Source organism: Chionomys nivalis, chromosome 17, assembly GCF_950005125.1.
Source record: "Chionomys nivalis chromosome 17, mChiNiv1.1, whole genome shotgun sequence".
In the NCBI taxonomy this organism is placed as follows: Eukaryota; Metazoa; Chordata; class Mammalia; order Rodentia; family Cricetidae; genus Chionomys; species Chionomys nivalis.
Window position 1 is genome coordinate 30029077 of NC_080102.1, and position 23151 is coordinate 30052227.

Genomic DNA, 23151 nt, shown 5'->3' on the forward strand with positions numbered 1-23151 from the left:
CTTATTGGAGAAATGGAGACAGCATTGGTGGACCATGGGTCTTTCCACTCCGCCCTCTCAGCTGTCCTGTGTTGTGAAACACAGATCATATCACAGTGAGAGAAGAGCCACAAAAGGAGGAGAGGAGCCAGGCATGGTGGCCTTTCATCCAAGCACTCAGGAGGCAGCGGCAGGAAGATCTCAGCACTTGAAGCCACCCTTTTCTACACAATGAGTTACAGATTAATCAAGGTTGCAGGGTGAGAGCCTGTCTTAAAACGAGGAGGGGTGGGCAGCTGTTGCTGCTGCTGCTAGTGGTGGTGCCAAATATAACATTTCCTGGCCTCCGTGCTGCCAGCAGCATAAAGAGATCCTGAAAATACTTTTTCAGAAGTCTTCATAGAAAAAGGAGGAAAAGAGCCTTCAGTCTGCAGGCTATGGAGCTGATTTTCATCTTTCTGTTAAATGTCTCAGTGTGTGCAGGAAGACACTGAAACTCTACCCTGCAAGCAGTCTGAATGGAATATTCTGGAAATTTTCTCTATGGAGTAACCAACTTCAGGGGACTAAGGGTTTGAAGTGTTCCCATTGCTGGTCTCTTCATGGCCAACATTGGCATAGAATATTCTGGCAGCTCTGATATTTCTAGTCTTGAAGCTACCAGCATTTCCGGCCACAGCAAAAATGGACTCTAGACAAACAGAGTATGGCCTATGCTCTTGACCACCGAATTATGTCCCGAGAAGGTGACATAATTGTTCTGCCTGCCATCAGAACAAGTTTCTTGTAGTAATTTATCCCTATTTTTGCCAGGACAAGTTCTAGAAACCCTGATGCTGCCTAACCAGCATGAAGGACTGAGAATCAAATCCACAGGACTGCCAAGGCCTCCCCTCGCCCATGCCCCGCACCATCACTACATGAGCTGGGGCAACAGGCTGCATCCAGGGCCCGCTGCTACTTACTGGCATTCTAGGGTGCGGTGTGAACACTGATGGCTGGAAAGGAAACCACACACGTTAGAATGCTCACAACCAAAGGAGTCTTCCATTTCATTTGTCAAAACCTTGCTGCCTCTCAGAGATTTGCCAAGTCAAAGAGCACAGCCTTGAAGTGCCTTTTTTATATTTGTCTTTTCTGGGGGGGGGAGGGGGAAGAGTTGTCAGGATTTTTTATATATTTCTTGAAAAACGTATGCATGCATGCCATGTACCTTGATCATATCCATTCCCCACTCCCCTCTCCCAGCTCCATGTCCTCTTGTTTTGATGGTCCACTGAGTATTACTAGTGCTGTCCATCGAGGTGTGAGGTAGTCCACTGGGGCATAGACAGTCTACTAGTGGCTACACTCGCCAAAGAAAAGTTATCTTTTTGGGTTTATATTCTTGAGACAGAATCTCACATAGTCTAAGCTGGCTTCAAACTTTCTAAATAGCCAAGAACAACCTTGAACTCCCGAGTCTCCCGTGCTTACCCACCAGGTAGTGGGATTATATGTGTGTCCAGCTTTGCCCGTGTCTTTTATTTTCATTAAATGTGTCCAAGAGAACCAGCTTTGTTTAAATGATCTCTATGTGTGTGCATACATTAATGAGGGGTGTGATTTAAAAGACCTATGGTCCCAACCCTTCTATGACTCTGGATAAGATCTTTGAGCTTCTCTGCCCTCATCAGTAAGAGGGGGATAAACACCTCCTGAAAGCCAAAATGGAATACTCCATGCAGACAACTAGAAGGCTGCCTAGGACACTGAATTCAGGTCACTGCATCCTTTTCCAGTATTAAAACCTGTCCTGTGCTAGCCAGGGACAGGGGTGAAGAGAAGATTAGTGAGGAGGGCCCAGCCACTGGCTCGTGGAGAGGCCAGTGGAGACCATCATGACTTCAGTGACTCCCCAGCTTCCCCACCACCCAAGCTACACTGAGGCCATGCACTGTCTACCCTCAATCCTTTCACAGATACGATTCCTTGGGCCTGAAACACTGTTCCTCTTTTAACTTGGGCCCAGTCTTCAGGACTCCTCTGATTGTCCCCATAGATGCCCCTTTCTCCTCTAGTACTCCAATATAATTCATATAAGTAATTATATAAATAATGTAATTAAGAAGTCGTTGGGTTCTCTTAATATATCCACCAACTGTACTGGATGTTCTTGGGCGGCACTCTTTTGCAACTGTGATTAGAGTGCATTCCCACCATTGGTGCTTCTGTCTGTCCCACTCATTTACATGTCTGACTTGGTGACATGCTGTTTGTATTACTATAGCTCTGTAAAATAGCTGGAGATTGGGACGGTGATCCCTCTAGCATCCTTCATTTTTGCTCAGGGTCTCTTTGGCTATCTGGGGCCTTCTGAGTGTCCATCTGAATTTTAGGGTTTCTATTCTATTTCTGTGAAGAAGGTCATGGTAATTTTTTGGGGGGATTGCATTGAATCTGCAAATTGGTAGATGATCACACCATATTAATTCTATGAGTTCATGAGCATAGGAGATGTTTTGCATTTTAGTGTCTTCCTCTATCTCTTTCATCAAATATTTAAAGTTTTCACTGTAGAGGTAGGTCCGTCATCACCTTGGTTAGATTTATTCCTGGATATCGTTTCAGACTACTGTGAGTGGAGCATGGCCGGGACCTCTCTCTTAGCATGTTTGATACCAACAAATAGAAAAGATACTGGTTTTTCTAACTTAATTTTGTATTCTGCCACTTTACTTAGAGTGTCAATCATTTCTAGAAGCTCCCCATGGAAGCTTCAGCATGTTTTATGTAAAATACATCATCAACAAATAGGGATAACTTGACCGTTTTTCTTATTTATATACCTTAATTTCCTGCCTCTAGGAGCCTGTAAGTGCTCTGTGAGGCCTGAGGTGTGTCAGAATTTGTCCCAGAGCCAAACCCCAAGGCACATAGTAAGTAGGCAAAGAAACACGAAGATTCACCACAAAAGGTAAAACATAGCTTCCACTCTTGGCCTTCAAGTCTCTACTTCCAGACTCCTCCCAGTTAAACCACTGTTGTGTTTCATACATTAGAGCCCACATGAATGGTTACAAGCAACTATAAAGATATGGAAATACATCATTTAGTGCAAGAAGTATATGACTAGTAAACCTAAGTACATGATTGATAGCAGCTCCCATGCACTAAGGGATGATTTCACTGGCCATTGACAGGTGGAGATGTGCCTCTGCCATGTTTTATGGGTAAGGGAACTGAAGGACAGAGGCATGAGTTTCCTGAAGGCATCTGAGCAAGACCATGGAGGGTCAGAAACTGACATCTGTGCAGAGGACGGAAGCCTTTGTTCTCAATCCTTCAACAACCAATATACTGATTTTTCCTGCTTAGCTTGTTCTATTTAGTGTGCTCATCCATAAAATCTCAAAACGGCCGAGTGTGTGTATGTGTGTGCAGGAGTGTATTTGTATTCATGTGTGTGCACGAATATGTGTGTGCTTATATGTCTGTGGGGCTGTGTAAGTGTGTGTATGTGAGGATAGGCGTGCCTATGTGTCTGTGAGTGATTACGTGTGTATTGTATAAAATTGGATTTTGTGATATGGGAAGTCCAGGACTTACTATGTTATAATCATGTAGATTATTTTGTCATCATTATAAGCAACATTACAATATACACACAGTTTTTGGACAAATGTAGCCATTGTGGCAGGAGAGAACATATTCTATAAAGACGTTGAATGAACCCCTCAAAAAAAATTGCACTGGTAGAAGGAAAAGGCTAAAATCCGGTTTCAGCCAGAGGGGAATTTATCTCCAGTTCTGTCAGGACTTGCAAACACAGTCACATGCAATGCCTCTGTCAACTGCCCAAACAGAACCACAGGAAGCAGAGGAAATATTGAAATAAAAATGATTCCAAAACTAGGCCCATTGCAGAATTCTTGGGAATAAGATAATTGATAATAAAAGCGGCCACTTTATATTTATTATTATAAACTAAAGATGCCTTTACATCTATGCTATATATGCTACGGGGTTCTGGCTACTCCTTTTGGATCAGGGAAAAGTAGAATGTTGTCAAAACAGAATCATAATATCTTGGCATCTCTTTCTCCCTTCACAGCCACTCATGTTCACTGCTGTACCTGATCTAATACCCTGCTCACTATCAGGGAAAAAATCTATTGGAATATATTAAGAGGCCACCAACTGCAAAGCTAAGGATGGCATTAGATAGCCTGTCTCTAGACCCCGAGAATGCCCGTGGGAGAGGAACCCTACTGTGGTCCCACCCTGAGCAGATGACTTCTTGTCTCCAGATCTCAGCTTCCCTGCATGCAGCAGGTGGATGTGTACTCTCAAGTACTGATAAACAGTAACTGTGCTTCTGTTGAAAAAGTGAATAAATGAGGAAGAGCTAGGAGTAGGTCTTGTTAATGGTGAACTAAAGAGGGCATATTAATAATTAAGTGGTGTGTGTGTGTGTGTGTGTGTGTAGTGTGCTCGTGTACACATGCATGAGTATGGGCATAGAGGGACTCCCACTGCCTTGAGAATTCGGAGGAGATAAGATTAGAATGAGGGTAACTTACACTTCCAGGTAAGCCAGGGGGACCTGCTGGACCAGCCTCACCCTAGAAGAAATGAAGAAAGATAATAAAATGTGATCTTAATCCTGTCAATTCTGCTTATGCCAGGAAATGTCTATAATAACATGTCCACTCTAGAAAACAAAATCGCTCTTCCTACACCAACTTTAGTAGATTATTGTTAGGTGTGGTAGGGCTTGTGGGGTAGGCAGACAGACACACACATACACTCTACATTATAAACTATCTCAGACGTGTTTTAAAGCATCTAGACTGACCTGTATATCTACAGGTTATTGAAGCTCCATATGCCCTTCCAGCATTTTGAAATAATAATGAGGACACTGAATTTGTTTCTACTGCTGCCAGCAATGCCAGTGTTTCACTAGTTACGGCAAATGTTCTCACACAGGTACTTTAGCTCAATGGCCACACTGAAGTCCCGTCCCCTTAGAGACACCCCCAGAGCTGTACCACCCTCTCAGAAGAGGCAGACTGCACTCACATGCCTACATAAACTAGGATTTTTATTGTGCATGGCATAAGTTTGGGAGCCAAGCTTGAAACCCTACCATATCCATAAGCACTAAAAAGGAGGGTTCCTCTTGCTTGTATCTTCTGTTACAAAGAACATTCTAAATTATGTATCTCATGTTTGTGAACTTAATTCATCTCTGTAGACAGGTCCATAAGGTATATTTTTAGTTTTTTATGTATACAAAATGATAGATTTCATAATGACATTGTATAAATATATGTGATGTACTCTGGTCCTGCACCATCCTCCCGATGGATCCTTCCTCATCCAAATAGTCCACTTTACTTTAATGTCACATACACATTCACATCATCATATATGTGTCATACACATAGATATTTTATAAAATCTAGATACCACATAAGAGAGGTACCATGTGGTGCTTGTCTTTAGGTCTGATTTATTCTTGCTAACGTGATTTCCTCTCCATTTCAAAAATACAGACATTGAGAAACAGAATCCTCAGTCCTGAGACACAGAAGCCTCAGTCCCGTTGCACAACCACAGGCGAGCAGCCAGCCAAGCAACCAGTTTCACACTCAGAACCAGCTTTTCACTTGGACAGACACTGCAGAAGTTCCAGAAGCACTGTCACCAGAATCACAGGATGACTCTGCCTCCTACAAGTCTGTTCTAGCACTCTCGAGATGATCATGTCTACCCTATCATCCCACCATTAAAGTCAAGAGACCTAACCCCAGCGCCTCCTAGTGGGGGCGTGTGGAAAAACACAAATGAGTGCAAATGGAAGATGTGTCTAAAGCAGAGGACTCAGGATGCCTTGGCAGCAGCCTCCTTGCCCATCCCAGAGTGGTACAGGAAGAATGGTTGCCAGCAGGGCAAGTTGCAGGAAGGATACCCTCCAACTCCGAGTGAGAGGCTTGACTTCAGAAAAGCCATGGGTTTGAGATCAGTTTGACATAGATAGGTCTGGATTCCAGTCCTGTGTCTCTGTGTGCTTTCAGCTCTCAGTTGCCCTTGACAAGCAAGAATTACTATCCCCAATTCCAAGGTTCTATCTGCAGCACAAAAACACTGGGGTGGGAATGCATCAGTGGAAGGCAAGGCTGAGGCATGGACTTGCAAAGCCCAGGAAGAAAGGGGCAGTGTTGCTTTAGTGTCTTATTTTAGATTTATTAATACCCAGATCTCTAGGGGAAGCTAAGATGACCCAGATTCTTTAGACGTTTACAGGAAATTCAGCCAACAGTTACAGTGTTGTGGTCTCCCTGAGCCTCTGGATTCTGGAAAGGAGTGTCTCTAAGAGAAATTGCATTTCTGAGAATCCAAGTTTGAATAGAAGTTTCTGGAAAGGAGCAGCATTCTACTCTGGTCTTGGGTGGAGAAATGACATTCTAAACTGCCCCAAAGATCAAAAGATAACTATCTAGTCAGAAACTTTCTAGGGGTAAAAAAAGAGAATATCAGTGTTGATAGATCCCTAAAATAGTAAGACAGTGCAACAATGCTTCTGGGTGTCAGGATTACTCAGAAACATGCTTAGCGGCAATACAAATACATCCTGTAAAACATCTCTCTCTCTCTCTCTCTCTCTCTCTCTCTCTCTCTCTCTCTCTCTCTGCAAGAAAAATCAGTGATGAGGATGAAAGCAGGCAGCCCCTACCTTTTCACCTTGGGCACCTTTTAGCCCAGGAAGTCCCAGTTCACCCTTTTCTCCCTAAAGTAAAAAATACAATTCATAAGCATTAGAACCCAACACAATATTAACCACTGCCTCTCTGGATAAGGGCACTCTGACCTTGAGCAATGGGAACATGCATCACATGTGTTCCCCACCCCTCATCACTGTCTTTGCCTCATCTGCAGGACGGCCACCGTGAAGCTTAACTCCAAGCAGGCTCTTGAAGCATCTGACTCCTGGACTTTGGTACCTCCACCCCTCCTTTCCTCTGAGGATGCCCTAATCTTCCCAGAGGTGTCTTCAGGACTCTAGACTCTGATCTTCTTGTGTTTCTCTCCCTTCAATGCCTAGAGTAGTTCTATTCTCCCAGTCAAAATCACCACCTCATCCTAAAGGTATTAGACTCCAGGAGAGGCTCTTTTCTTGGGCACAAGCACAATAGCCCTGGTGGGAAAGGACAGTCACACTTGCCTGGTCTCCTTTCTCTCCACGCAGTCCTGGGAGGCCTGGAGCACCGGGAAGGCCAACTTCCCCCTAAGAGAACAAAACCAGTAAATACCAGTGGGAGGTTGTCCCTGTGAAAGAGGTCCTGGGTCGCATGCTTTTCGTCCCCTCATAGATCTCATGCTTAGTGATGTGAAAGGAGAGCTCTGCACAAGGGAAAATTCTGGAGAATCTGTTTTAGGGTACCAAGCTCTTTCCTGTTTGGGCCGTTGCCTCTCTCAGGAATTGTCACCCCACCTCTCTGGGTATTTGACTTCTCCATCTTTTTGGGACTCAGCCACAATGTCAGCCCTTCCTTCACTATCTTTTCTGACATCCCTAGCCCCCTCTTCAGGATGGCATGTCTCCGTCACCACACTGTTCAAGTGTTCTTATGTCATCTAGAGTCTCTCAGTTCCTAGCTGGGCTCTAGTGCTCAACACTACTGATGCATAGGACATGCTGAAATGCATTAAGCAAACAAATGAAGACATGAAATAAATGTAATGAACTTTCAAAAGACAGTATCCTTCCTGACACTTGAAAATGTTTACCTAAGATGTGCTGTATGATGCTGATTCGTTAATTGAAAGAATGAGCTAAGTAAGTAAAAATATGATCAAACTAACCTTCTTGCCTGGATGACCTGCAAGGCCTTGCTCCCCAACTTCTCCCTGTAGACAGAATAACAAAACTCCATCATCATCTATGCACGCCTTCAAACATGGCTGCCATTCCCCAGCTGGGCCCAAACGACCACAGTAACTGCAAGCAACGGGTCTTGGCTCTCTCAAAAGGAACATTAAGTCCCAAAGACCTCAGGGTCTTATTTCTACAGATAGGAATTCCATGCTCCCTCATACTGCTTTCTGCTTTCCCAAAAAGAAACAACTCTTGGCCTGCCCAGAGTTCATGCGCACAGTGTTTGCTCATCGTGAACCCAAGTAGTCGTAATTCCAATCAACAAGGAGCCTATACCTAGGACTCTCGGATCCATGGTAACTCCAGGTCTCAGGGACACATCAGGGAGCCTGAGAGCCAACTCTTGGCTCAGAAATAAAGGAGAAGCAGGGGCAGAATGTGTCCCTATGACTCAGGGTTCTTGGTTATTGTTTAGTCTTTTCATAAAGTCAGGCAGTTCCGTGTGTTGAATTTCTCCTCCTCCCTGATGTGTTGCAATGGGGAGCATCCTAGGAGACTAAGTTTGTTAAGAAACCAGGCTTCTAGGTGAAAGCTTGCCATGAAGAGGTTCACACCAGTTCTTGTCCCTTGTCAATTTTTTTTTCTCATTCATGACATTTCTACTGTGATCTGAATGCTCGCTCCAAAACTTTTGCGTTAAAACATACTCTTTCTTCGGTGACTTACTATGGGGTGGAGCCCTTGGGAGGTAATCATTCATTTCAGTAGATTTGTCATGAATGGGATTAGTGCTTTTACAAAAAAAAAAAAGAAGAAGAAAAAATAAAAGAAAAGAAAAAAGAAAGAAAGAAAGAAAGAAAGAAAGAAAGAAAGAAAGAAAGAAAGAAAGAAAAAAGAGAAAAAGAGGCTTGAGTGAGCCTGTCATAGCTGTCATGGGGGCTGCTATCTTGCTGTCCTGTAAGTGTCCATCTTATTCTGTACCTCAGGTGCCACCATAGCATCTAGAGATATAAGGATCATCTACAAAGCAGAAAGCATCTGGCAGCCTCCAAACTTGCCTGCACCTGGACCTTAAACTTTCCAGCTCCAGAACTGTGAGCAACAAGTTTCTGTCGTTTTTAAGTCACCTTACCTGAAGTAGTTTGTCATAGCACACCAAAGAATTAAGACATTTCTCCCACTAGCACTTTGCAGGCAGGCTGACATGAGAGATGGGATCAGAAGTGTCCCATTTCACGGCTATCATCTGCTGTGTCACTAGGTACTTGTAAGAATAGGTGCATGGCAGGTTAGTTCCTAAACGAATGTCTTAAAAATCGCCAATTACCTCAAAAGAAATCTACGTTGAGTATCTGTCATACTACTTAATAAACATATACATGTTTATTATATATGTGTATATACAATATATACATATGTTTAATATACATATCCCTAGGAAATGTCGTTTTCTGATGAGCAGACACATGAGTGAAAGATTGGACCAGCTAATGATGTGGGTTCTTCCCAGAGCTGTGCCAAATCAACTGGTAGTGAGACCAGTAGGAGCGCTGTTTATCAGAGGACGACAAAGGAAAGGATGTGGGAAAAGACGAAGGAGATATGGGAGAGAGGAAGGAAGCAAGAGAAGGAAGGTAGTGGGGGTGTGGAAAACAAACACATGTTTGGCACACACATCCATCTCAGCCTGGAGCTCTGGTTCCATGAAATGATCCCACATACGGAGTTAGCACACTCTGGAATCCTCTATGTACCCCACAGTACCCATCAATAACCCCATGTTTACAACACATCTCGTAAAAAAAAACTGCCCTAAACAGAGATGCAAATTGTTCACCACTCAAGTTCTCAGTTGAACTCAGCTGGAATGGACTCCTCTGTTGTGTGAACTGCTTCCTAGGTGGAGCTGGGGAAACATAAGCGACTGAGTGGGGCTGGAAACGCTGGACGCCACTCAAGAGCACTCTGAGTTTGATCACGGGCCATCAGCAAGGCGACCTGACAGGCTTTCCCCTGGCTCAGTCCCTGTCAGTACCAGCTAACTTGGACAGTCCAGGCCATTCTGTACTCTAATTGGGATGAATTAAACCCTTCCATTCTGCAAGTCCTGATGTAGGATCCACACTGTTCCTGACTGTGGGCTGGAAGGGGACACTGTAGTGTGGGAAGAGAGCCAGGCATTGTGTTTAAACAGCACACACACTGTGGAGCAGATGGAGGGGCAGGTCTCCTAACAGTCTTTCTGGCTACAACATCCCTCAGAACTTAAAGTTGGCATTACATGTACATGCATACCAGGGTCTAGCTCTCCCTTCTTCCATGTTAACTTCTCTGAGCCCTATTTGTGCTGGGATTTTGAGCTGAGGGCTTTGGGAAGCAGGACCCTGCAGCCCACCACGAAAGTCCATAGTGATGAATCCAAGCATCGAATGAAAGCTATTGCACAAGGCACTGGGTTGTCGACTTCCATAGCAGCATTCTGTCAATCACAGGTTGAATAGCCTGCTTCCCCACCCAAGTTTCACATTACTCTGTCTGATGGAAGCCCAGTGAGCAATGAACTTGCAGATTGTCCCAGCTGGACTTCTCCGTCACTGAATTTATGAAGGGGACCAGACACCAGAGGCCATGGGAGGGAAAACTGAGGGAAGAAAGATAGAAATGTGGGGAGGAAGAGAAGGAGGAAGTAAAATGCCTCTGTTCCCTTGTTCAGCCCTTAGCGGGGCAAACAAGTCAGTAGATGTGAATTCTTTTTCCTAGGTCTGCAAGGTTCCTTGAGGCCTATCCTATGCAGCAAGTCTCTCTAGCAGAAGCACTCCATCCCCTAGCACCTGTCCCCAGGGGGTGACCTTGGTTCTGCTGTGACCAGACTCTGGGCATCACAACAGAGCCCCACGGATCTGCCAAGCCTGCTAACTTGCTCTTTTCCAATTGTCCTTGTGCTTCTTTTGATGCCTCCAGTGCCACACCCAGAAGAGGTAAGTTACTCATACAGAACCCCAACTGGAGGTACAGACAGAACATGAATAGGGAGAGTCATACCCGAGGTCCGGGCATTCCAGGTGCACCACGGTCCCCAGGGTCCCCTGGTTCTCCCTGTGAGAAAACAATTCTGAGTCAACACAAAAGAGACCAAGCACAGTTGAACACACCTACTCACTCCTGGCTGTGGATGGGTCTGGAACAGGGCCACCTATAGAGAGGAGGTTCTGAACCCCCATTCTTTGTGGCTCTCTAAGTTCAGGACAGCTCCTATCTCCCATACTCCCTAGCTCTGAGTACAAATGGCGTTCTTTCTTTCCCTTCTGAGAGATTTAGGCTAGAGAAAGCATGACAATACCTTTTGATTTGAAACTATGAAGTGCTTGGTTAGCCAGGGAGAGGAGTGAATAATATTTACACAAATGGCCTTAAATGGTGGCATCCCAGGGATTCTAAATCAGCATACCACAGAGATACAGTACCATTTACAATAGTCAAATTACGGAATTATTCTGACAAACCCAGGTGCTCCTCAACAGATGAATAGACACACAGAAATGTCTATGTGTGTGTTGATTTTATTCAGCCATAAAGAACAATAAAAATCATATCATTTGCTGAAAAACAGATGTAACTTCAGAACACCGTATTAAATAAAATGGGTCTGACTAAAAGAAAAAAATCTATTTTCTCTCATTGGTGGTTCCTAGGTTTTCTAGACACATGGAATCATGGGTGTGGATACGGTATGTAAGATAACAAAACGCTGGAGGAAGGGATGGGAGTAAAAAGGAGAAGGGAGAGGGGAAGGTTGATCCTAGTCAAAGTCCATGGCACACCTGAATAAAATGACTGTAAATGTGTCTACAACCACACTTATTCTATATTTTGTTATGGAAAAAAATCTGAGTCCATACCAATGAATTCCACTGAAACATTAAAAGTTTTCTTCTACAGCTGCCTTACAAGGGTTTTGTGGACAGACACATCTGACCAGATACACACTTGCAATTTAAGAATAAAGTTTATTTGTTCAAACTCTCTGCTGCTAGGGCTGGAGAGGTTGTTGCTCCTGCAGAGGACTTTGGTAGGTTCCCAGAACCCAGGTGTCAACCCACAGCTCCAGTTCCAGGACATCAGGGGCCAGCACACTCCTCTGACCTCGGAGGCACTGCACATGCGTGGTGCACAGGCACACATGCAGACTGAATACTCATTCACACAAATTTTAAATTCTTTTAAAAAATTAAAGATTATCCATTACTTATTTATTCACTTGAAGCACAGATTTGATTCCCACCTCCTAGAATCTCATCTTTGGTGCTTCCCTTCAAAAGCCCATTTTAATGACTGGAGCCCCCACTGGAGACTCTCTTAAACTTTAACTCTCTTAAAACTCTTTAAAAGTCCCCCATGACTAATTTCTCTCCGTAATGATTTTAATACATTCAGACCCTTCCTGGTTCTCCCTGTTACATCTGACCTTGCAAACCCAACCATTTCAACTAAGCCTTGCCAAAGCCCGGGAGAGCATCTTGTCTCAGAGCTCAACCACCAGGAATCTCCTCTGCTCTTTGTTCTTTGATCCTCTATCTACTGCCACCCTGTGAGTACCCACCTTGGAGCCAGGCAGGCCTGGTGGTCCATCCAGCCCATCCTTTCCAGGTGGCCCCTAAACCAAGAGAGGAAAGAAACAAAATGAAAACCCAGGCACGTTTAGGGAATACTTCTTTGGAGTTGCTTAAAACCGGGAGGTGTTTCAGCAGCTAGACTGGGGTATAACCTTACCCACTCTCCAGCTGTCTTCTTGCTCAGGAAGTGCCAGTCTTTGCCAGCCAGGCTTTCCATACATTTTTCCAGGGCTACACTGCCCTCCAGTCCATGCCCTGACTCATTTACTATACATGCAGATGAATGAGAGTGAAGGACAGGATTCTATTCCGAATCCAAGAGATCCCGGAGACAATACAGCACCATCCACATTGTGTTGTGGCAGGCCTTTTCTTCTTCTTCTTCTTTTGGACCACCAACCAGCTTCCAAATCATGACTTTCGAATGCTTGATGTAGCAAAGGTGCTTTTCTGGTTAGCTCTTCTCTTCTTTCTGACTAGTTCTTCTTAACGTAACCTGTTTATCTGTCTTTTGCCTCGGGGCTTTTGACCTATTCCTACTCTCTTTATATATGTCTTACTTTCCTGCTGTCTTTGTGTCTGGCTGGCCGGCAGTTACCCGACTTTTGGCCTCAGGAATCTCCCTCATTCTCTCCTCCGTCTCTCATTCCTCCCGAGCCTAGATTTCTCCTCCTATTTATTCTCTCAGCCAGACAGTCCTGCCTAGTCCTCTTCTGCTTAACTATTGGCCATTCAGCTTTTTTTATTAGACCAACTGGGTGCTTTAGGCAAAGTAAAACACATATTTGCATCATTAATAACATAATTACATTAGTTACATAAATAACACATAATTACATAATTAAACAAATGTAGCATGAACAAAAGTAACACTTCTTTACACAGTTAGTTAATGTAATACTCTGCAGTATTTACAAATAATTACAAATGTAACACATCTTTGCCCAGTTAAAATAAGCTGAAAGAGGCCGGGCGGTGGTGGCGCACGCCTTTAATCCCAGCACTCGGGAGGCAGAGATAGGCGGATCTCTGTGAGTTCGAGACCAGCCTGGTCTACAAGAGCTAGTTCCAGGACAGGCTCCAAAACCACAGAGAAACCCTGTCTCAAAAAACCAAAAAAAAATAAAATAAAATAAAATAAGCTGAAAGAACTCACCATGTGACCAGGGGGCCCAGGTTTTCCAGGGAAGCCCAGTTCTCCAGGTAAACCCTGAAAAGGAAAATTTGAGATTAGAGTCTTGCCCTTGCACAGAATCGGGCCTCCTCAGGCCCAAAGAAGAGTACCTCAGCGTGTCTACCACACTCCCTGACAGCCATTGTAAACTGTAGAATTGTCTCCTATTTGCAACCTTACAGCTTGTCTGCTCAGCAGCGGAGTTCATTGTCATGTCCACCCACGGTTAACTACTTGTCAGGACTCACCACCCTCTGCCCACGGCTGGGTCTACCTTGCCCAGGACCTGCTATGGGGACAGTTTCCCAACTGACCTTAAAGGACAAGAGGTAAGAATGTTAACAAATACTGCCCTAGGTATCCTGTATTCTGAGGCTAGCCCACAATCAGTTAGGTACACCTGAAGAACAGTGTAGCATGCCACACCCCCAATGCCATGTCACAGGAAGGTACCAAGGTGTTATGCTGGCTTGTATGCCATTTATAACCACTGGATCCAAGAGCCTGGGAGTGTAGCAGCTTAGAGGCATCTGCTTCCTGAATCTTCCTGTCTCTGGAAGCTTTATCCTGGACTTGGACAGAGAAAGGTACTTCCCTGCCCTTGAGAATGCTATCCAAAGTCCTCTTGGAGAGAAAGTCAAGCCTGGCTTACCGGAGGGCCTCCAGGTCCAGAGGGCCCTTGAACACCGGGTGCTCCAGGCGGGCCCTGTATAAAGAGAGTGAATGGTTAGAAAAGAACCCCGAGAAACTACCTGGGACAAACTGGTGCTGGAGGGAAAAAAGGGTGGCAGTGTGGGAGGACTTTGGCCTCATCCGTCTCGTCGGATTTCAAGCAGAAAGAAAAAGAAATGAGAAAGGAAAAAATGTGAAGCAAAAATGGCAAATGACTAATAAATGTCCAATTTGTATGCTGGCTAATTTGGGACAATTTAGCCCAAACAGTGGTCATATGGGAGGAGGGAACCTCAATGGAAGAACTACCTCCATCAGACTGGAGGCATCATCTTGATTGCTGATTGATGGGGGGTGGGGAGCCCACTGTGAGCAGTGTCCACCCCTGGGCAGGTGGGTCTGGGCTTTACATGAAAGATAGGGGAGCAAGCAGGAGTAAAACAAGTCAGAGAAAAACAAGCCAGTGAGCAGCCCCATGGTCTCAGCTTTGGTCCCTGCCTTGAGATTCTGCCTCACTGGCTTCACTCAATGATGGACACGTGAGTCAGATAAACACTTTCCCCACCCGTTATTTACGGCCAGTGTTTTAGTGCAGCAACAAGAAACCAAATTAGGAGCAACCTAAATTATTTGAACATTTAAGGAGACCATACACAAATGTGCATGCATACACATGTGCAAGACTCTCCCAGAGTCCTCTTAAATCACCAATCACAGCCCAAGGTGATGCCAGCATTAGCATTGCAGAGCAGACTGTGGGTCTTCAGCCATAGCCTGCTGATTTCCTTGGTTCACTGAGATCTCTCCCCTGCACACTTCTACTCCATGGGAACCAGTCTGACCAGGAGTAGGGAGGTGCATTGTCTGTGTACAGTGTGTACTGTATCAGGGTGTATGCCTCTAGAGCTGTGCCCTCTATAGGTGTGTATGTATCTAGATCTGTGTACTGTGTCGGGGTGTATGCATCTAGATCTGTGTACTGTATCAGGGTGTATGCATCTAGATCTGTGTACTGTATCAGGGTGTATGCATCTAGAGCTCTGTACTGTATCGGGGTGTATGCATCTAGAGCTGTGTACTGTATGGGGGTGTATGCATCTAGAGCTGTGTACTGTATGGGGGTGTATACATCTGTAGCTGTATGCAATTTCAATTATCCATTACCCATGCTGACGCTTTGGGTCCTGTAAAGGCAAAGAATATGGCAAAAGTGTTATCTGACAAGAAGCCAGAACTCATGTGTCCGTGATCATGGTGGGGGAACCTGTGATCAATGAGTGGGAGGTAACCTTTGAACCTGGAAGACTGAGGCAAGGGGCTCAGAGCAGGCAACTGAGCCCTGGGAAGAAGAAATGACTAACAGGCGAGACACATATCAGCAGGTAGGGACCCGATGAATAAAGGCCAGCAGAGTTGACTTTATACAATAGTCAAAAGCTCCAAGAGAGAACAGGGTGTTCCCATAGCAGGCCTTGAGATACCAGTGTGAAGAGCTGTGGTTTCAACTTAGGAGTAACCAGGTAGTCTAAAAAAGACCTATGTCAACCATGTGTGTTTTTAGATTTTCAGATGGCATATGGAGGACACGAACAGAGTCATGTGACATGTGCTGGGTCACCAGTCATGGGCTAGTGGTCACTACGCAATGATGGGGCCCGGGCAGAGGGTGGAGATCATTCTAAGCATTTTTAGGTTCATGACAGTCTTGCCAAGTGACCGCTCATCTGAGAGCATTCAGGCACATGGCGGATGAGGACTCTGGGGTTCTTGTTCTTGGTTTTGGTGGCAGCACATTCTTGTTTTGTTGGCCTGGCATTCTGTATTCTTCCAGAAGTGTTTACAGCCTTCCCCTACCCCACACAACTTCTCCAAGCAAGAGAAGTCGCTACCTCCCGTGCTCCCTCAGAACGAGCTCTTCTCTGGAAGCTCAGAGTAATCCTCTTCATATGGCCCTCTCTTCTGAGATGGCTCCCGTTACCTGGGCCTTTTTGTGATCAAGACCAGGGTAACTACTAATCTTACCTTCAGATCCTCAAGCATCAAACATTTGTGTTTCCTTTGTATCTTACAGAGAAACTAACCCAGGCCATGACAGGGAGTAGGCATTCAGAAAATGCCAAAGGCATCTGCAAGAGTATTGCAAGGGGCTAATTACATTCATAGAACCATAATACAAGATGGCCACTGGAGGGCGATAGAAACCAAAGAATGGCATATTTGTCGAAAGCACGAACAGTTCCATTTACAGCCTCTGGGTGGCTTGTGGGAGTCAAACCATCATACACAAGAGCATTTACCCAAACAGGGCTTTGAGTAGCAGCTGGAGTTCTATTTCTCAGTAGCTCACTTAGACCTGGAGAGGTTTTGGAGCAGCATCTGTCCTGACCAAGATGTCTGCACTGGGTTGCAGCAACTGGGGAGGCAATGGTCAGGAAATGCCCTGGGTGAGCACCAACCTGTCCTCCTGGAAGGACAAGGGCCGGGGAGAGAAGGCATCAAGGGTGGCCTGTTTGTCTCACCCCATCACCCAGTCAGTCCGCGGCACTGCACCATGTGCTGCTTGGATCAACCCTGTTCACCTCTCTGCACATTAAGGGACCTGCAGGAATCACCAGACCCACTATGCCAGGAAAGCACAAGTCAGGCCACCCACCGTCACTCCAGAGGATCCCGCCGGCCTCACAGCACCCAACAATGGAGCCTAACAGGGCGTTCCCAGACAGACCATGGGTATATTTCCCTTTCTTCCCTCCTTACATACCGGGCCACGCAGATGGCACTGAAATGTTTTGTGCCTTAAAAACACTTTTCTCAGAAATTGGGCCTCCTGGACAGCCCATCACTTCTCTGACCTCCTTCACACACACACACACACACACACACACACACACACAAGGCTTTCTGTAAACATCCTTGTCCTGTTTCTGTTGGTGGCTCTGGCTCACAGAATTCTACAGTTCATGATCTTTGGAGACTATCTAGTGAAAAGGAAACCTTTAGTGTTTGACAATGAAGAAAATAGGCTCAGAGAGTTTAAGGACTTTGCCAGAGGCCATTCCATCTTCATCAGGTGGAAGAGAGCTATATGCCTCCTGCAGGGTCCAGCTGAGTCAGAGCCACCTGAACATACACATACACATGGCCATACACATAGGGACAAGAGCTCCCTCTTTAGATTCCCGGGCAGCAGGTTAGGATCACGTGCCTAAGGTCAGGGACAGGTGTGATGCCAAGTGGTCCTGATATCTCTAGTACGGGATCCTTCCACCATATCACCAACTCCATCCATAGCCACCTCCACTCTAGCCCTATCTCTGTTGCTGCCATGTGCATAACAGCAGAGAGAAGGCACATCATGCATGGGAGACACAGAAAAGAAGGCAGAAACCTAGAACTGCCCGAGAGCACTCCACTTGCCATTCAGATTTTATGTTTAATTGTCCAGATTTTATGCACCTGCTCTACCTCCTTTGAGCCCCCATACTGATCAAGTGAGGCAGACCTTTCCAACCCAAGCTACAAAGGAGGGAAGGAAAAGGGGAGTTCAATCAACTGGAAGTACACAGAATTTGTTGGAAGAGAGCTCCATGGTCTAACACACCTCCCAACCCTGATACTCCAGTCTGGCCTGCCCAAGTCCTGCTAAACACTCCAGTCTCATGCCCTTCTTTCAGCCCCATTCTGTGACTGAAGGAGAATCTAGAGTGTAAATACATCTTGGGGCTCTCTGAGTCCAATCCTTCAGCACCTGGTTCTCTGCTGTGCACACAGTAGGGACTTTGCAAAGATTTGAGGCTGTAAGCACAGAACAACTAGGGGTATCCTTGTAAATTAAATGCGCCCACTGCAACCGCCATGGAGAGGAAGAAAGGCTTATGCAGCTGGAAACAGCTGTTAGAAGGCTTGGGAGCTGTTCCCAGGAGGCATCACACAGCCTCCAGCATCCATTCCAATTCACATAGAGCATTTTGCAAGTCTAGTTTGGGGTATGAGGCAAGGCAAAGCAGCATTCAGCCTGCCCTGGGGACCTGCTCAGCTGGCCTTCGCTGTCTTCTGAGGGTGGTGATGCTTATAGGTGACCATGGATTTGCATGAACAGCTGTCTTGCCTCTGGATCCTCCTTCTATTCAGCCTCCCGTTGTTCATTTTTCCCACAGATACCTAGCTGGCATGTGGATTTTCGGAGGATAAGGAAGCCTACTTTCCCTTCTCAAAAGAAATACCTTTAGAAACCAGGATGCTCCACCGTCTTTTCCCTTTCTTACACATGATGGTGTCTTGAGAAAGAAACGTGGCTAATGGAAGAGGGAGAGGGAGATCAAGACAACCTTCCATGTCTGCAGCTTCCCTGGATGCTGCAGGTCAAGAAACTCATCTCGGGGCCAAGAGAAGAGCAGGCTGGAACTGAAGTGAAAATTTAAGGCTTGAAGCTGAGGATATAGCTCAGTGGTTTAGCACCTGCCTGATGTGCACGGTTCCACATCACTGCAAAACAAAAACGTAAGATGTCTAGGGCTTTGGATGCCCTAGATAAAACTCTAGATGGCCTTATGCAACCTCAATGGACTTCACTTTCAGAACCTTTATCTCCTAAAATACAGCATAAGGTTGTACATCATTATCTGTAAACTTGTGTGAGTGTGTGTTCCTTATTTTTTCTTTTAAACATTAATGAAAATATCTAGCCAAATTAATCTATTAACAAGCAACATATTAGCCAGTAGATATAAATGTTGACAAACTGCATGCCTGTTTGCATTAACACTACTGAAAACAAAGCAATTACTTTCGATAATTAATTAACTAATCTTCGTTCACTAATTATTAATGAATCAACATTTAATCACTATACAGTGACTAAACAGCTATCTGATGTAATTAGTAGATATAATGATATATAAGTAGCCAATTAATCTAATTATTAATAAAGAAATAGCAAATAATTGCTTCTATAACAGTAGTTCCAACTGTGGTATACTTAGGAAATAAGACAGAATTTGAAGATGCATGAAAATTGCCTGCATGAATTAATACAGCAATCAAGTTAATTCCATGTGCAGCTGGGACACTTTTGAGAGCAGAATTTGTGTCCCCTCCCCCCCAGGTGTAACTGTGATCACTGCCCATCCCAGGAAATTTCTGTAGAGTCTTATGAGTCCACCCAGCTCTCGAACCAGCCCTGTGCTGTGGCTGTGTCTCCTCCCATCCGAGGGTTTTCATTCCACACACAGTCCCCGGCATCGTCACCTTTGCACAAACACGCGGATGTGTCCCACAAAGACTTCTGTTTTCCTTATGCGAGAAGATTTCTGCATGAGTGGCTGTGCTGGACTCTGAGGGCCTGCTGTTTTCTAGAAAGCCGCCACAAAATTGGAAATCGTGGCAAAGGTAAGCTGCTTCCGTCAGCAGTTCATACCACAACTGCTATCAGAAAGGAGCAAGAATCTAAGCATGTGATTTTTCACAGACAGCAAGCTACCAACTTCCTACATTCATGAGCAATTTCCTAGGCAGTGCCAATGAACTTGGGCTTACGTTTGCCTTCTTTCAACACTGGCAGTGTTGAATGCTCCCATTTCCTAAAAGCACCTGTGAGGCTGTAGGATAATAAAACACAGAATGCAATGTCGCTGTGGGTGGCACGCAGGGAGCTCGTGTACTGGTGTGCAGCCCTAACTCAGTGGGTAAGTTTCATGTTCTTACTAAGATTTGTGGTTGACAATTGTCTGATTAGAAAGCAAAACTCTACCATTAGTTGAAATTTTAAGATTAACATTGAAAAAGCTCAACACCTGTTCTCAATTTAGGAATGAAAAGACAGACACCACTTTTAGGTTTATCAAAAACTCAAATATTTGTAAATAAGAACTAACAAAAAAACTGTAAAAACTTGCACATTTAAACGTGTAATACAGGGCTGAGAGACGGCCCTGTGGTTAAGAGTGCTTGCTGCTCACCCAGAGGACCTGTGTCTGGATTCCAATACCCACAATCACCTGCAACTCCACTTCCAAAGGGTCTGACACCCTCTTCTGGCCTACATAGGCATACACACATAAATTAAATCGTTTTTAAAAATATACCAGTGACATGAACTTATGAATGAAGTAGTTGTTATTTGAGTTGTCTGAGCCAACATGATTATCAAACACTTATGTAGCAATATGTACCATTCTACACACTTTACCATATATAGGAAACTTATAAACATTTAGTGCAAAGAAAGCACTCAAAGAAGGTACTTCAAAGCTGCTAGCCAAGATGGTCAAGCCTCATGTACTACTCCAGCCAAGACTTCAGTTAAGCCCTACACTTTCTCATTACACAGAGACAGGAAACAATACAGCAAGCTCTCCCAGGACTTGACCATTATCTCCATGTTCTCAGGATCTTCTAGAGATCCTGTCACCCCCAGACAACAGGAAATAATTTTAAGAACATGACGCCCACATTTCTAAACGATGGGGTGGGTGGTTGTTGGTCATTAAATGGATTATAGATGTTTGTCATCATTTAGTGGGGTTGGTTATAAGTTGTTATTGGTCACGGTGAGGGAGGAAACTAAGCAAAGGAAGTTAGATTTAAGGTTCTCTTTCTGAAATGAAAATAGGGAATATAGGAATGACAGGATAAAAGGATCGATCATTGGATCTACTTTTAAACTAAAAATGCAACTACTAGTCTTAAATGTTTTACACTGGCATGGATTTTTATATATTGATACAAATTTAAGGTTATTTTTGTTGTAATGTATATATTCTTCTATTCTTGTTTAAGGTATTGTGCCTACACAGTTCATTTAACAATTCCATGTAAATTTCTACTCCTACTCCTTGAAAGCTATTATTACACACTATTTAGGATAATTAAGAAATATAGGTTAGTGGTCCTCTAACAATCAATTTTGAGGCCTTGTTAGGTATGCTTTCAAGTCCAAAAAGATATATTTTTGATAGACAGATGGACTTCAAACACTTCAGAATATGGTATTTAAGATGTTTTAAAAACATAAGGCTTTTCATGACAGAGGGACAAATCTGCTCCTGGAAGCACCAATTTACTAAAAAAAAAAAAAAAAAAAAAAAAGGATAACAGACATCAAAGAACCTCCAAATGGAGTTTGCTTTCTTTTTGGCTAAGTTAGAAGCTGGGCTAGAAACTGCCCTTGCCACAACTGCTGAGGTCCAAATTAGACCAGCAGGACACAAAAGAAAGCAACTACTGAATTTTATCAAGACAGGATAGGACAGTCCTTCAAACTTCCTGATTCACAGAAAAGTCTGTCAGATATTCTAGGTCTGTAGGCCACAAATGAATTCCCCAACATTACAGAGGAACCTTGAGTGACAGTCAAGGCAGTCAGTTGTTCTTGTCATTTCTCTCGTTTTAGAAATTATTTGCTTCGCGCTTCCTGTTTATCCAGGTAACATTATATCCTTCACGAGTCTCTTGATGGATTCAAAAGTGAATATAGTTATAGTTTTGATAGAAAGTCAATCAGATACAAAACTTTGGACTCACCAAGATAGAACAGATAATGAAGTGATTTCTCAGAATATACCAGATGCAAATGGACTGGACACTGAATATGTTTTTCTTATCCGATAATTGTTCTTTATATATATATATATATATATATATATATATATATATATATATATATAGTTTTACTGTATTAGAGTTAAAACCTTTCCTCTTCATTTAGACAAAAGGGGGAAATGTTGTGGGATGTTTGTACACTACGTGAAAATGTATAGCTATGATTGTAATAAAAACCTGAATGGCCAATAGGTATGCAGGAGGTATAGGTGGGACTTCCAGGCAGAAAGAGAGAGGAAGAGGAGGAGAAGAATCAAGGCTCAAGGAGGCATGTGAAGGACCAGGATACACAGCACAAGCAAAATGTGCAGGAGCAGAAGTAGCAACCACAAGCCACATGGCAGAACACAGATTAATATAAATGAGTTAATGTCATATATGTGTATATGTATGTGCATGTGTGTGTCCCTGTATGTGCATATGCACACATACACATGTGATCAGGGTTCCAGTTGAGAAAGAAGAGTCTAGCTTACTTTTTATGAATTTTGTTGTTGGAGTTTTTCCTTTGTTTGCTTCTTTCAGGAAAATGGATGTAACTGGTGATCATCCCTTCGCATTCTCTGATGGTGACTACAAAGATGCTGGCTACAAGCTACGGACTGGTACCAAGTTACTGCATCAGAGAAAACAGCATTGCAATGGGGGAATTGACAAGCAGTCCTTACCTGTGGCCCCAGTGCTCCAGGGGTTCCTGGTGGACCCACTTCTCCTTTCTTCCCCTAAGGACAGAAGGGAAAACAGAGTTAACAGTAAAATATCATCCCACAAAGCCCAGGGAACAGTGTCTCTCAGGGAAATCCTGTCTCAATGACTCAAGCTTCTTACTTAATGGGTTATTAAACAGGCCCACTCAACAGAGCTAAGTGTGGTGTCAGCAAAGGGGGTACATGCTTAGGGATTCAGGAGGTCAAATGGTTTTTAGCTCTGCAAGTAACATTAAAGATAATACACCACCCAAATTTCCCAAGGCAGATTAAACAAGAGTATTGCTTTTGGTGTGTATAGTTTGTTGTTGATATATATACTAATAATATATATATTTGAAAATATTTTTCTCCCCCCACATTCTCCCCTCCTCCAACTCCTCCCAGATCCTCCTCACCTCCCTGCATACCCAACTCCATGACTTCACAACCCGAGTCCCTTTCCTAACCTGCCTAATGATTCTCAGTCTCTCTAGAGAAACTGTCTGAAAAAGTATGATTCTCTCTCTCTCTCTCTCTCTCTCTCTCTCTCTCTCTCTCTCT

General features: G+C 44.2%; 1 protein-coding gene across 1 annotated transcript in view; it reads right to left on the minus strand.

Moving 5' to 3' along the window:
- Positions 1–23151, minus strand: part of Col22a1 (collagen type XXII alpha 1 chain) — a 212628-nt gene that overhangs the window by 101590 nt on the left and 87887 nt on the right. The window contains 10 exon segments of the mRNA XM_057791877.1: positions 945–977; positions 4542–4583; positions 6701–6754; positions 7190–7252; positions 7831–7875; positions 10886–10939; positions 12444–12497; positions 13613–13666; positions 14283–14336; positions 22570–22623. Coding sequence (XP_057647860.1) covers positions 945–977; positions 4542–4583; positions 6701–6754; positions 7190–7252; positions 7831–7875; positions 10886–10939; positions 12444–12497; positions 13613–13666; positions 14283–14336; positions 22570–22623 — 507 coding nt within the window.